Raw genomic sequence first — 16,686 nt, 5'->3', positions numbered from 1 at the left:
GGTAGATTGTTCGTCCCCCTATAATGCCATAATCAGAAGACCAACTTTAAATGATTGGAAGACAGTCACATTTACTTACCACTTGTCAGTCAAGTTCCTTACGGAGTATGGGGTAAGACAAGTGCAGGGAGATCAGCTAGTTGTAAGAGAATGTTACTTGGCCATGTTGGCCATGGACGAATAGGTTCAAACATTGAGGAAAGGAAAGTTGTGGCAGAGCACACTGAAGTATTGGAACACATTCCCTTGGACGAGAATAACCCTAAAAGGTATACCAAGGTTGGAGCGGATTTGGAAAAGAAGACAAAGCAGGATCTCGTCCAGTTCTTGAAGAAAAGTATCGATGTGTTTGCTTGGAGTCATGAGGATATGCCGGGTATAGACCCCAGTGTCATTACCCACCATCAAAATGAATATCCTTCTTTTAAACCTGTATGACAGAAGAAAAGAGTGTTTGCTCATGAGAGAGACAATGCCATTAAAGAAGAGGTTCAAAAGTTGACTGCGGCAAAATTTATTCGAGAAGTTTATAATCCATACTGGTTGGCCAATGTAGTAATGGTCAAAAAGGCAAATGACAAATGGAGGATGTGTATGGACTTCACCGGTCTAAATAAGGCCTGCCCCCAGGATAGCTATCCATTACCGTGTATTGATCAATTGGTGGATTCCATTGCAAGTCATAAATTGTTGAGTTTTATGGATGCTTTCTTTGGATACAATTAGATAAAGATGGACGAAGAAGACCAAGAGAAGACGTCCTTTATCACTAGTCAAGGTTTGTTTTGTTATAAAGTGATGCCCTTCGGTCTAAAGAATGCATGGGCAACATACCAAAAGTTGGTCAACCATATGTTTCATTCACAGATTGGACGAAATGTAGAAGTCTATGTAGATGATATGCTGGTGAAGATTCTGGATGAAGGAAAGCAATTGGACGATCTGCAAGAAACCTTTGACACATTTAGGTAGTACAACATGAAGTTGAACCCCAGCAAATGCGCTTTCGGAGTTTCATCAAGAAAATTCCTTAGATTTATGGTTTCACACAAAGGGATTGAGGCAAATCCTGATAAGATTCAAGCAATACTGGACATGAAGCCTCCGCAAAATATCAAAGCAGTCCAGTCTCTTACCGGACGAGTTGCCGCCCTTAACAAGTTCGTCTCTAAAGTTACTAACAAATGTTTACCATTTTTCAAGGTTCTAAAAAAGGTGTTCGAATGGATGGATGACTGTCAAAAGGCCTTCCAGCATTTTAAAGAATATCTTACTACGGCTTCATTGCTAAGTCTGTCCATGTTGGGAAAGGAATTGTATTTATACTTGGCAGTGACTCTACATGCCTTACGTTCAACATTGATCAGAGAAGAAGGGAAGGTGCAAAAGCTTGTGTACCACACAAGTCGAGTGCTTAGGGGAGCAGAAGGGCGATATCCACTGATAGAAAAGTTGGCCTTTGCACTAATAACAGCTTACAGGAAGTTGAGACATTATTTCCAAGCTCATGTTATCAATGTCATGATGGACCATCTGCTCAAGAAAGCAATGAATAAGTTGGAAGTCGCAAGACGACTGATCCAATGGGCTGTTGAGCTCAGCGAATTTGACATCAAGTACCAATCTAGAAATGTAATAAAGGCTCAAGCCCTGGTAGATTTCATTGCAGAATTCACTCCAAGTCATGATGACTTAACCGGGATGGAAGACAGTAAGAAGTGGGTCATCTGTGTGGACGGATCGTTTACACAACATGCAGGAGGAATATGAGTTATTATATAATCTCTAGAAGGAGATAAATTGAAGCACAAAGTTCGTCTATAATATCAAACAACTAACAATGAAGTTGAGTATAAAGCCTTTTTTAAAGGGCTGGAGTTGGCTAGGTTTGTGGAAGCAGAATCAATACTTGTCCTGGGAGACTCTCAGCTGGTTATAGGCGAGTTTAATGAAATTCAATACATGCCAAGCATAGATTTTCTAGAAGTACAGCAAATAGAAGGCGAAGAAAACTGGATGACTCCAATAGTATCGTACCTAAGGATGGAGGGCCATTTTGGGGGGAAAGACGATGCCAGAAAGCTTAGGGTCAGATCAACCAAATACGTCCTTATAGACGAGGTACTAGATAAAAGAGGGTTTTCTCAACTTATTTAAGGTGTTTAACTTCGAACGAGGCAAATTATGTATTGAGGGAGGTTAATGAAGGAGCATGTGGCAACCATTCAGGAGCAAGATCACTTATCCTTAAGGTCGTCCGTGCAGGATACTACTAGCCAACTATCCAAGTCGATGCCAAGGCATATGTCAAAGTCTGTAATCAATGCCAACAATTCAATAATGTTCTTAGACAGTTGTTAGAGTATCTTACCCTAATGATGGCCTCATGGCCCTTTGCACAATGGGGATTAAATATCTTAGGTCCCTTTCCCACTTGGAACAAAATAGGTGAAGTATTTAGCGGTTGGTATTGACTATTTCACTAAGTGGGTAGAAGCAGAACCCTTAGCAAAAATCACCCAACAGAATGTTAAAAACTTCGTCTAAAAGAATATTAAGTCTAGGTTTGGGGTGCCCAAGGTATTGATATCGGACAACAGACGACAATTTGATAATGCACTTTTCAGGGACTTCTGCGAGCACTTTGGAATTCAGAATCATTACTCCTCACCCGCTCACCCTCAAGCAAACGATCAAGCAGAAGTGGCAAACTGATCCTTGTTGAAGATCATCAAACTCGGCTTGAGGGGGCAAATGGAGTGTGGCCAGATGAGCTACCAGGTGTTCTGTAGGCCTACAGGACGACTGTTAGAACCCCCACAGGAGAACCTCCTTTCAAGCTCACCTATGGAAGTGAAGCCGTCATACCTGCAGAAGTACATATGGCTAGTCATAGGGTGATAAAGTATCAAGATAAGGAAAATGAGGAGCAACTTCGCCTAAACCTTGATCTAATAAACGAGGTAAGGATGGAGGCAGAACAAAGGACAGCAAGGTACAAAAACCTCATGACTAGGTAATATGATGCAATAGTAAAACCTAAGCATTTCAACATAGGGGACCTTGTTTTGAAGAGGGTTTCTTTAGCAAACAAGAACCTAGCCCATGGAAAATTGAGACCTAATTGGGAAGGACCCTAAAAAGTTATCAATTGCAAAAGATAAGGATCCTACTATTTGGAAACCTTAGATGGAAGGAAGTTGGAGCATCCTTGGAATGTTGAACACCTGAGGAGGTATTACTAGTGAGACAACAGCCTGGATGAGTATTACTTTGGACGACTTTCATGGACGAGCCTGGAGTTCATTTTATCTACATATTGTTAGTATGATATACATTGTGTTTACTCCTTAAAACTATATTAATTTCTAAACTGTGGTGTATGGACGAAGTTATGGATATGTGGTATTTGTTTGTATTTATCAAGTTCTCTAAGGCATTAGCTTCTAAGTATATGCCTCGTCTATGAACAATATTTATGTTATGTACATAATGTTTGAATTTCTAGCTTTCATATTGTTTTTATTATTCAAAATAATCCACAAGAAGGCAAAGGCCCAAGACGAGTAAATTCTCTGGACATAGAGATGTAAAGTCTATAATCTTTTCTTAATAAGGCATATTCATCCAAACAATGGACAAGGTTTAGCCTTAAACGTGTTAGTCCAACCCATGGACAAGGAAATGCGTACATGAATGTTTAATCCATTGAATAAGGACACCAGCTAAAACAATCCAATCTTTGGACAAGTAAAAAGTTGGGCCTTAAACTTTATGGACAATACAAAATCAGCTACCAAGTTTAAGGACAAATAAAGCTGAAGAAACCATTGCCATTCACAAAGACGAGTTACACTTGCAAAAATTTAAAGAATGGTGGAAAATATTGAACATGTATAAACCCTTATTATGGACGAGCCAAGGTTGATCAATATCAAACATGTTTTAGTAAGTTAAAAAAACAAAAAAGTAAAGGAAATAAACGTTCATTAATCAACTAAAGGGTGGATGACCTACGTCCAAAAACCCTTAAAAAAGTAAAGCTCAACAAATGTTTTGAGAGCTCGTCCTAAAATTGTGGACGAAGTAAATGTACTTGAGTTACATCAAAAGGTCCAAAACAATGGACTAAATAAAAATAAAAAGAAAAAGAAAAAGAAAAAAACAAGGATAAGCAAAATATTAAAGTCTCGTCTTCAGGTAGGAGGGCCATCAGCATTGGGGTAGTCCTGAGGTGGTTGGGTAATGGCATCGTCCTCTATGTTAATGTTTTTTGAGCTCGTCTAGAGGAGGGAGCTTGTAGCAGCACCACCAAGATTAAGTTTAATGGAGCTAAAGTCAACCTCAGGGAAGTTCTCCATAGCGTCCATCCTAAAATCTTCAAACCCAGCTGCATAATTAGTATCTAGCAGATCAGTAAATTGCTTGGATGCCTTGAACTCTGCAACCGTGTCTCCTTTAGCTTTTTCAAGGAGGATACTCAACTCGTCATTGCTCTTTTGGAGGTAGTTAAGACGAGTATCCTTCTCTATAGCATTAGTCTTCAGCTCCTCAACATGATTTTACAACTCCTTAGCTTCTTCCTTGGCCTTAGTTGCTACCTTAGCCCACCCGTTACACTCGTCCTTAACCTCCTGGATCCTCTTCTCCAGTAGGATCCTCGTCTTGTCCAGCTTCATTGCTTGCCTGGACGAGGCGATGAACTTGGACATTGCCTACATAAATTAAAACTTGGTCAAACAAAATCCACATGTATACATTATTGACAAGACGAGATAAAAATAGTTCACAAACCTTCAAAAGGTCATGAACACTAGAGTGCTCAAAATCCTTCAAAGACATGTCATAACATGCCGCCACGTCCGGATCAGTCACCACCTTCTCAAATCTCTCCCAAGCCAAGTCTTCATTTTCGACGAGATTTTGAGGAACTCCTTAAGAAGGTTGAGACAAGGCAAGCACATTGGCTGTGGACAGAATATCCACAGACGAAGGATCTGCAGGCTGGGAATCAACATCATGAACCTAGACAAATGGCTGCTGGGTAGGAAGGACATGAAGGCTAGGCTTGACCACTTCAGACTTGGACAACCTATGCTTAGCCTTTTTCTCCCTGCGCCTAATTCCTTTTGATAAATTCTTTCTTTTTTCACCCACAGATGGACAAGGCTAGGATTGCGCTCCTTGCCCAACTACCTTGTCCATCACTTCTTTGCCTTTGTTCTCTTTCATTGTTGCCATCCCTGAAAAGAAAGATGTTAGTCACGCTAAAAAAAAAAAAGGAGAGACGAGAGAAAAAAAAGAACTTACGTCTACTGTTAACACCCTATTTTGCAACTCGTATTTAACCTCACATGGAGGGTAAAAGGGTAATTTTGCATTGAAAATATGCATCTTGATTCTGGCCATTAGATACTTAATCTCATTTCACTAAAATGATCTTGATGTTGTAACAATCAAATCGACTGGTTATAAGCCTTAATCGGACCATCAGATTGAAAGTTATCACCAAATCAAGTTTTAATGGCTGAGATTCGCTATCACAAATTTAGTCCTACTATATGTGATTATGAACAATTGATTTCAATTGGTTATAAGTGTAATCTATTTGAGATCAATGACATGTCATAATTTGATTAGTTAGGACTACATTTTATGGTGAGGTTGCATACACCTAATTAATTAGATAGTTAAACATTAATTATTCAATGAGTAATTTGTGCAATTATCTTTTAAGTAGAGTAAATTTGGATCCAATTAAGTCTGAAATGGGAGTGATTGGAGTCATTTAATGTTAATTGGGAGCTAATTTGGGACCTATTAATGTTAATTGTGCTGAAACCATTTTCTAACAAATGACCTCTGCTCACCATTTCATCGATATCTCGCAGAATATTTTGAATCTGTGAATGAGGTTAATTTTCTCAGAAACTAGACATCCAGGGCTTCAATTTGAGCATAAGAACGAGACAATTCCTATCATAATTGAGTTAGATATGATTTTTCGAAATTGGCTCTATAGGCTGTTATAGCAGCTACGGGAAAACCAAATTTTGGCTTGCTTCTCACTCTCATCAATCTTTCTATTTAATGTACTAAATTTTCCCCAAGGCTAAAATGAGGTCTAGGTTCATGATTCTTTGACAACCCTCATTAATGGCATTCCATTCATATTCCCTCTACCACTACTGTATAAACCCTCCCTTTCCTTCATTCCAGAAACACAAAAAAAATTCCCTCTCCTCTCCTTTCTTGAGTTTTAGTGAAGTTGAGTAATTTTGTCATATTCTGGTCTTCTTGAGACTCAAGGTATTGAGTGAGACTTATTCTCCCTCTCCTAGTTCTTCTTTTTTCTTCCACTCTTAGGATCTCTACCAAGAGTCTCCTCCTCCATCGTATGGATCTTGCATGAAAGTATAATCCCTTTCCCTAACTTGTTTTTTGTGTTATCATGATGAGAATTTAAGATTAAAGTATGATAGTAATCATTTAAATTCCCTTGAATATATTTGAATGTTCTTAATTGTTTTTATATGTTCTTAGTTGTTCATCACATGTTCATGCATATCACTAGTTTTAATCTTAAATCTACATCAAAAATATAAAAAACATGTTTGTTTAATAATTCTTTCAAATCCTTGAATCTAGGTTATCACCATCCACACACATTCACTAGAATTTATTTTTCAATCTAAATGCAATGCTTAATAAATTGAATTAGGGTTTATCACATGCACACACATTAAATTCAACATGTAAATTGATTGACATATTGGATGATATGATATGATTATTGGCCACCATAGTCTAGAAAATCGGTTTCACCAGGCAAGGTGGGTGCCTAACACCTTCCCACCTTGTAACATAACCTCTAAACTTAGATCGAGAATTAGTAGATCAAATGCTAATCTATTTAATTTTCGTTTTTTAGATTGTAACTAGGAAACAAAGCCATGTACTTTACCTTAGATTGTATCTAGGACCAAAGCCATGTAATTTCCTATGATCAATGTAAATTCAAATTTCAAATTACTAAAATAAGGAATTTTTCAATTATGGTTTTCTTATTTTTTCCAATAATTAAATAAGTGACGACTCTATTGTAAAACCCTTAATCTAAGGGAGAAAATATAACTAGTCGAACCTCCATTTTGAGAGGCAATAACACGACTTCACCCATTTACGTGGGTTTCGCCTAACACACAATAAAAGTGGGTCGGGGGCGCGATCTCTCACATCTACAGACGGTAAGCTCGTGGACAATTGCTTCAGCAGACGGCTTAGGGTCTAACCCCGAAGTGACAAGACATTAGAGACTTACCAAGGAATGGAAAGTCCTATTAGTGTATAGACGAGCCTTTTGGACTCGTTCAATGTAAAACCTACTCAAATGAGGTCGTTTAACACCTTAAAAAAAGAGAGGGAAAAAGCAGAGCTGATAAGACGAGTACAATAAAGAATAAATGCAATAAATAATAAAATGGTAACCTTAAGCATACTTTCAGGAAGAAGGTTCCCCAACTCTCCTGTATAGGGAGCAAATGGATCTCTGCCAACCTCAACGGGGTGTCCAGCCTAGAAACTAGAGATGAAGAAGAACTCTGTCTTCCAGTTCCTATCTGAGGTGACTAGGGACTTTATTAACCTATAATATTTCCCTCTGGCTGTGAATTGGTAGAAGCCAGGGGATTGGTTAATCTCTGAGGGTTTGTAGCAGTAAAGGAACTTGTCCACAGTAAGAGGACGATCCCCTTCAAACACCTCATTTCACAAAACCTGCATAGAGACAACTAACACGCGTTGGGATTGAATTGACATATACCTAAACCCAATCTAGTGAGCAACTCCCTGGCAAAGGCATTAAAAGGCAACCTCAAACTCCCCAAGAGAGAAGCCTCATAAATGCCAACACCAAAATGGGGTTGGCAACACCACTCCCTTTGTACTGGTAACCTGGGGTTTAGATCCTCGGGAATTTGATACCAAGTCTTAAGGGAGTCTAACCTTTTCTCATCTGTCTTAGAAGCAACCCCTATAGCACAGCTGTAAACTATCTCAACCTCGTCTTGAACAGTAGATGAGGGAGCACTTGTACTAGCCCTAGACCCGGACTCAGCCCTCGTCCTTAGTTCTTCTTGAAGAACCTCTATGGGAACCCCAGGGACACCAAACTTGTATTCGTCCGTGGTGTTTCCCCCATTGCTACAATTGCTACCACTACTACTATTATCATTGGAGCCACTAAAACTACTAGGGTCGTAATACTCGTCTATGGCGTTATCAACACTATTGCTAGACAAAGAAAGGACAACCTTAGACATTCTTTAAGGAAACTTAAAATCTAAGGGCGAGGATAGAGAAAATACCTGGATCTAGACGAAAAGAGACTATAGACGCAGGAAACTTCTAGACGAGGCACTAAGACGAGGGATGTCAAAGAAGAAAATTTCAGAAATGTAAAGAATAGCGAAGGAATTCCACTATTTATAGACAACGGACTTCAGCATCCAAAGCAACATGACCAACCAAATGGTGACACGTGGCATGCTCCTTAAAAAATGAATCGACGTGACCAGCCACTAATTGGGTTGTGACACGTGGCAAACTTGATCACTGACATAAATACATACATCCAAAGAAGGGCATTAGGCTATACAGTTGCCTAAACGACCTATAAACAAGGGGGCAACTAATGGCGTAATAAATACACCAAGTCCAAAATCATCCATGATGGTCGTCTAGGGTAAGGATAGGAAAATGAGTTGTATTGAATGCTCGTCCATCCAAAATGATGGTTGGATGACCTCCGTACGTTCTGAGCGTATTTTTCTATATGGGTCTTGGACGAGCTCCGTGTTCCTATTTCATAGCACAAGTAAGAACCGAGGTTCATAGCCACAAAACTGCTCTCAATGACGGTTATGGAGAATAAGGCCAAACAATAATAACTTCTAAGGCAGTTATGGGAGTTAACTCTGAACCTTTCGACCTCCTCAATAATAGGGGAAGTTATCAGACAATTAACCGTTTCAGATGCTATATAAGCCTTCTTTACGCCAAAATAAGGTAAGTCTTTCAAACACTTCCAAAGAGATTGGAATTCCAGAATTTGAGAGAAAATACTAACTTTACCATTGGAGGATTCTTGGCCGGTCCTCGTCGGTCACCTTTGATTGTGTGTTCTTCTCTTTTAGGTTTTCTAAGTGATTCTCTTGTCATTGAAGCCCGAAGCATTCAGTCTACTGATTTTACATCGTATCATCACATATCATATGCAATAATGAGGTTATTAATTTTAATTCATGTTTTAATGTGATAGATATTGTATAATGAGCACATTATTTGAGAATATGTCACCATGCTTAGATTAATCTACTCACATGAATGATCACCGTGGTGCTCAAGTATAAGTGACAAGACATTAGAGACTTACCAAGGAATGGAAAGTCCTATTAGTGTATAGACGAGCCTTTTGGACTCGTTCAATGTAAAACCTACTCAAATGAGGTCGTTTAACACCTTAAAAAAAGAGAGGGAAAAAGCAGAGCTGATAAGACGACTACAATAAAGAATAAATGCAATAAATAATAAAATGATAACCTTAAGCATACTTTCAGGAAGAAGGTTCCCCAACTCTCCTGTATAGGGAGCAAATGGATCCCTGCCAACCTCAACGGGGTGTCCAGCCTAGAAACTAGAGATGAAGAAGAACTATGTCTTCCAGTTCCTATCTGAGGTGACTAGGGACTTTATTAACCTATAATATTTCCCTCTAGCTGTGAATTGGTAGAAGCCAGGGGATTGGTTAATCTCCGAGGGTTTGTAGCAGTAAAGGAACTTGTCCACAGTAAGAGGACGATCCCCTTCAAACACCTCATTTCACAAAACCTGCATAAAGACAACTAACACGCGTTGGGATTGAATTGACATATACCTAAACCCAATCTAGTGAGCAACTCCCTGGCAAAGGCATTAAAAGGCAACCTCAAACTCCCCAAGAGAGAAGCCTCATAAATGCCAACACCAAAATGGGGTTGGCAACACCACTCCCTTTGTACTGGTAACCTGGGGTTTAGATCCTCGGGAATTTGATACCAAGTCTTAAGGGAGTCTAACCTTTTCTCATCTGTCTTAGAAGCAACCCCTATAGCACAGCTGTAAACTATCTCAACCTCGTCTTGAACAGTAGATGAGGGAGCACTTGTACTAGCCCTAGACCCGGACTCAGCCCTCGTCCTTAGTTCTTCTTGAAGAACCTCTATGGGAACCCCAGGGACACCAAACTTGTATTCGTCCATGGTGTTTCCCCCATTGCTACAATTGCTACCACTACTACTATTATCATTGGAGCCACTAAAACTACTAGGGTCGTAATACTCGTCTATGGCGTTATCAACACTATTGCTAGACAAAGAAAGGACAACCTTAGACATTCTTTAAGGAAACTTAAAATCTAAGGACGAGGATAGAGAAAATACCTGGAGCTAGACGAAAAGAGACTATAGACGCAGGAAACTTCTAGACGAGGCACTAAGACGAGGGATGTCAAAGAAGAAAATTTCAGAAATGTAAAGAATAGCGAAGGAATTCCACTATTTATAAACAACGGACTTCAGCATCCAAAGCAACATGACCAACCAAATAGTGACACGTGGCATGCTCCTCAAAAAATGAATCGACGTGACCAGCCACTAATTGGGTTGTGACACGTGGCAAACTTGATCACTGACATAAATACATACATCCAAAGAAGGGCATTAGGCTATACAGTTGCCTAAACGACCTATAAACAAGGGGGCAACTAATGGCGTAATAAATACACCAAGTCCAAAATCATCCATGATGGTCGTCTAGGGTAAGGATAGGAAAATGAGTTGTATTGAACGCTCGTCCATCCAAAATGATGGTTGGATGACCTCCGTACGTTCTGAGCGTATTTTTCTATATGGGTCTTGGACGAGCTCCGTGTTCCTATTTCATAGCACAAGTAAGAACCGAGGTTCATAGCCACAAAACTGCTCTCAATGACGGTTATGGAGAATAAGGCCAAACAATAATAACTTCTAAGGCAGTTATGGGAGTTAACTCTGAACCTTTCGACCTCCTCAATAATAGGGGAAGTTATCAGACAATTAACCGTTTCAGATGCTATATAAGCCTTCTTTACGCCAAAATAAGGTAAGTCTTTCAAACACTTCCAAAGAGATTGGAATTCTAGAATTTGAGAGAAAATACTAACTTTACCATTGGAGGATTCTTGGCTGGTCCTCGTCGGTCACCTTTGATTGTGTGTTCTTCTCTTTTAGGTTTTCTAAGTGATTCTCTTGTCATTGAAGCCCGAAGCATTCAGTCTACTGATTTTACATCGTATCATCACATATCATATGCAATAATGAGGTTATTAATTTTAATTCATGTTTTAATGTGATAGATATTGTATAATGAGCACATTATTTGAGAATATGTCACCATGCTTAGATTAATCTACTCACATGAATGATCACCATGGTGCTCAAGTAGTGAGTGAGATGAAACATAGCGATCACTTTGGCATTTTGGAAAGTGAGAAAGTGATCATCTTGACCAGCGAGTGGGAGCTCTGCCATAGCTTACAAATTATACTATAAATGATGTAGTCAACAAATTAAGGGAGTGGTTGCATAAATCCCTACATTGTCACTATATGAGGCTTTGTTTACCATTACATGATCTATTTTATTCCCTTTTTGACCTAGAACTATGTCATGAAGGCTTGATGTCGCTACTTAGCATGTCATCTTAGGGCCATGATAAAATACAATCTTATAGAGCATGTCTAGGAAAGCAGTCAAGTGTGAATGAATTAGCATGAGTGCTCTCAAAGATTATTTAGAACACTATTCATTCTATGGCATATAGTCCTAATGATTATGATGAATCTTTGTTTTTCAACATAATCATGAGCATATTATATGCTATGGGATCAAATGTTGCTTTGAGTTTTGAAAGGGTATTAAAGAAACTTGAACTAGTGCTATAAAATAATTTGGGACATTGATGAAATATTATGAGTGATGTACTATGGTAGTTTAGATGATGACTTAACATAGTACTCATACCTTACACACTCCACTTTCTGTATGAAGGAAGGATTGAATTAGAGATTGGGAGGACCCATTTCTGACTATAGTTCATAGTATGGACGGGTGGAACATATTAGTAATTGGGTCAGATTTGACTCGACTCGTAACCCATTGCCTAAGAATTGTCCACATGGGTTATTAACTGTATTTAACTTTGAGCTTAAATTTAAATTGATCTTATATGAGTTGTCAAAATTAGTAGTGAAGTGTTAAGATGAGTGATTAAGTGTTTGAAGGACCACTCATCCTAATGATGGAGTTTATTCCTATCTATTTTTATTTATTTATTTATTTATTTTATAAAGTTTCAACTTATGGCGTCCGCTTTATCATCAGACCAAGACACCAATTAGTTTTTGGTGTAGGCGGGGATTGAACATCAGATCTCTTATTCAACCATCAAAGACCTTTACCAGTTGAACTAACCAGAACCCACCTATCTGCTTTAAATACTCTTACAACAGTTAGAAAACTGAAGATTAAGGGCGTGTTTGTTTTGAGGTGAAATAAGGTGAATAGAAAACTTTTGAGAGAAAATGGAAAAGAAAACTTTTTTGGTGTGTGTTTGGTTAGGTGGAGAGAAAGGAAAATCAATAGTGCGGTCCAGGTGTTTTCTCCATGGGCCCACTAATATGGAGAGAAAACTGAAGGGAGAAAATGAGGCTGCTTAATGGACGAGAATGCCCATTTGCACATGGGCCATTCGTCAAGCTCCTCTCTCTCTCTCTCTCTCTTAACTAGACATGATTTTTTAAGGACATAATTTTTATTTTTTAATAAATTGGATAATTGCTTCTTTCTTTTTTTGTTGTTTGTCACTTTTTTATTTTAATTGACCATCATTTTTTAATAAGGGCATATGAGTATATTTATACAAACTCACTTTTTTCATCACTCCACTTTTTTACTCCCAACCAAACAAAAATGAGAGAAATTAAAATTTTTTTTATCCTCCCACCTATTAGTTTGGAGAACGAATCATTTTGAATGATTTTACTTTGCGTATTTTTTTAGAACTTATTTATTAAAAAGGGAAATAAATTAAATAATTTCTTTAAAAGGCTAATATATCTGTTTATTTGTTGAAAGCCAAGAAAAAAAAATGGGGAAAAAAAAAGACCTAGCTAAAAAATTCTAAACCGACACTTCCTAAAACCTCAAGTATGTTGGTATAATTTATCAAATTAAATATTTCTGAGTTTCCAAGTACCTTTTTTTTTTTCCCGGTAAATATTAATGGGTAGCAATTTATTATTCCTCTAATTACTGGGTTGTATATGAGTGATAATACAATAACGAACAAATTGCTTTTATCTTTATGTTATCTTAATTCTTAAGGTCCTAAAATATCGAGATTTGATCAGTATTACAGCTCGTTGCTTGGTTATAGACTGATTCCGTTTTGAACAAGATAATTAATGTCTTAGTCAGATCCAAAAGAGCAGCCTCTGCTGAGCCTTTAGCTTTACATTGTAAATGCCTAAATTCCATTAACAAATATGCTCCTTTACTTTGAAGGATCGACTATCCTCTAGGACCTCTAGTGACGTAGAGTTCAAGATTAATTAATAAACAACAAAGCATATGAAATTTCTCACAATGCTTCATATAAATTCTGCTTCATCAAGCCAGTGATACTCAATTCCATGATCGAAAGAGAGCAAAATTTAAAAGAGAAATCTCCCAAAAGCAAAAATAAGAGAAAACAATTCGTCGAGGAATACATATCCCCTGAAGTGGTAATGCAATACCCACAATTATAGGTAAACGTCAGCCACTTTCACCGTAAAGCCTATGTTTTCCTTGGCTTGGAGGTTGAAAATATGGGATCAATGTCATTTAAACCATTGGTGCTGACATCACAGGTTAGGCGACATGTGTTCCAATAAAATTAGCAGGCCTCAGAAATTAAAAAACCAAAATGAAAGGAAAAGGCTAACTACAAGACGCCTGATCAAGCAGATTCAGACTTGAACCTATGATCAATAGATGGCAGACACATGAAAAACCAAAGGAAAAATTCTGACGCAGAGCCACAATATCACCAAAAATCATTGCATGAACACTCCCCGTCCTTGAAATGGTGATATCTATTGGCATCTCTGACAACAATTTCCCTCTTCATAATGGTGCTTATGAATTTTAAAACTGTGTGACAGTCTCCACAAACACGAAGATTCTTCACTACCCGAATAACTGTCCCTGGGACAGCCTTAAGCAACCCGTAGGCCACAGCCAACCTCTCACTATGCCAAAATAGTTGTCTTTCCTTCTCTTGCCACTCCATGTCATGTAAAACAGAACTAATATCTGGAACATAACCCCTTCTCCTCATCTCTGCATCCAACTTCTTAAGCAAACCAAAAATCACATCCTTCATAGAATGAGCGGTCTCCCCAGCATAAAACACTTCACTTTCCTTTCCCAATTCAATACAACTATAGCCTGGTTGCTTTTTAACTTCCATGAATGCCATCAACTTTCTCACCTTTGAAACCTTTTCCCACAATTCAGCTCTAGCATAAATATTAGACAACAGTATATATGTAGATGGATCTTCTGGTTCTAAACTTAATAGATGATCAGCAACCCTAATTCCCATTTCAATATTATTACGGTGCTTGCAGGCACTTAGTAAAGCTGCCCAAGTAGGTTCATCAGGCTTAAATGGCATTGCATTAATGAGATTCTCAGCCTCATCTAGCTGTCCTGACCGACTAAGAAGATCCAAGAAGCATGTGTAGTGCTGCAGAGAAGGATTAATCCCATAATCCTCCTTCATGGATTTGAATAGATAACGGCCTTTACTTACTAAGCCAACATGGCTACAAGCATAAATCAATCCAACAAAGGTCACTTCATTTGGCTTTACTCCAGCATAAATCATCTCATCATAAATAGCCAATGCCTCCTTTGCTTGCCCATGCTGAGCCATCCCAACGATTATAGAAGTCCAAGAAACTACATCTCTTCGTTGCATCCTACCAAAAATTTCCTTTGCAGCCAGAATATCACTGCATTTGGCATACATATCTACAAGGGCATTACTTATAAATATGCAAGACTCATAACCAAGAGTGATAACTAGGCCATGAATCTGCTTCCCAAGTTCCAGCACTGCTAGATTAGCACTTGCACCAACAATGCTTGAAAGAACTAATGGATCAACTATGTTGACTCCTTCTCTTCGCATTTCAATAAATAAATAAAAGCATCAACCCCATTCCCACTCTGTACCAACCCTGAAATAAAGGCTGTCCAAGAAAATAAATTCCTGACTGGTACCCTCTGAAACAGGTCACTAGCCTCGATTTCCTCCCTGTCGAGCATACCCGGATATCATAGCAGTCCAAGAAACGAATTTTTCAAAGAAATTGAATCGAAAACCCCACGTGCGTTATCAAGTAATCCACACTTGGCATACATATCAACTAAGGATGACTTGACAACATTGTCGTCACGAAATGGGGACAACACAAAGTGGGCATGCACTTGCTTGCCTTTCGAATAGCACCCAAGGCAGTACATGCCTTAACGAGGCTAGCAAGCACAAAATGGTCAGGTACTAACTCATCATCCTTGAGCATGGAGGGGAACATGGAAAGAGTTAGGTGGGGGAGGTTGGCCTGGTTGTGGGCAGTGAGAATGGAGGCCCATGAGACATGGTCTCTGTGGGGCATTTCGTCGAACAAGTGAAGGGCATCTTGAATGAGACCACATTTGCCGTACCTGTCTATGAGGGTGTTGGGCAAAGGACCACAGTACTCTAGGCCAGCTTTGATAATTTGGGCATGAAGGTTTTTGGCAGTAAGTGGGGTATGGCGCCTCACACAAAGTTGGAGTTGATGGAGATAGTGAGAGATAAGCATTCATCACCGTTTTGGTTTAAATCTATCAGGTAAGGATTTTTGTTTTTGAGTCCAACGTTAGTTAGCCAAAGAGGGCAGAGCCTCTGATGTATAATACTAGCGCCAATGAAGTGACCGATGCTCTTAACACCGTTTCAGAACCCGTTTCAGTTTCTTTATTAGAATGTAATATTTCGGTATCGATACCATTTCAATAAGTTTCGAAATTATTGTTATTTTATATATATATATATATATGTGTACGTGCACGAGCGTATGTTATTAATCAAAATCCATATAAAATATGAAAAGTCTTCAAATTATAAGTCTATATTTCAATTAAAACATGATTAAATTTTTATTTTGAATTTACCTTTCTTCCTCCAAAATTTTACCAAACCAAATGTTATCTATTATTATTATTATTTTTTTTTTAGAGAATACTAATTATTTTAACACACACATGGGGAGAGCAGAAAATATCTTAAAGAAACTGACAATAATGTATATTCAAAATGACCTAACCAGATGTTATCTAAGGTGTGAGTCTCCACTCACTAATAAATAACTAATCTAAATCCATACTTGCTAGTTAGTTTTTTTTTGGTAAGTGATTTAACTTTATTTTATATTTTGTAGAATAATATGACCAGTAGATTTATGTATAATTCAAAATTTGTTTTTGAGTGTTTTTTTTTTCCTTTTATAAAAAAGGA

The 16,686-nt window shown here is 38.2% G+C and overlaps 1 protein-coding gene across 1 annotated transcript; it reads right to left on the bottom strand.

Moving 5' to 3' along the window:
- Positions 1-13,705: 13,705 nt before the first annotated feature.
- Positions 13,706-16,180, bottom strand: LOC112004191 (pentatricopeptide repeat-containing protein At4g14050, mitochondrial). The gene is given in 5 exon segments (XM_024036424.2): positions 13,706-15,329; positions 15,332-15,438; positions 15,440-15,482; positions 15,485-15,628; positions 15,631-16,180. Coding segments are annotated over 5 exon segments (1,821 nt in total). The 5' UTR covers positions 15,992-16,180; the 3' UTR covers positions 13,706-14,163.
- Between the last annotated feature and the right edge of the window lie 506 nt (positions 16,181-16,686).

The sequence above is a fragment of the Quercus suber genome, unplaced genomic scaffold (genome assembly GCF_002906115.3).
Source record: "Quercus suber isolate HL8 unplaced genomic scaffold, Cork oak 2.0 scaffold_328, whole genome shotgun sequence".
Taxonomy (NCBI): Eukaryota; Viridiplantae; Streptophyta; class Magnoliopsida; order Fagales; family Fagaceae; genus Quercus; species Quercus suber.
The sequence above is the reverse complement of the archived record's forward strand: the minus strand, read 5'-3'. Positions and strand labels throughout refer to the sequence as shown.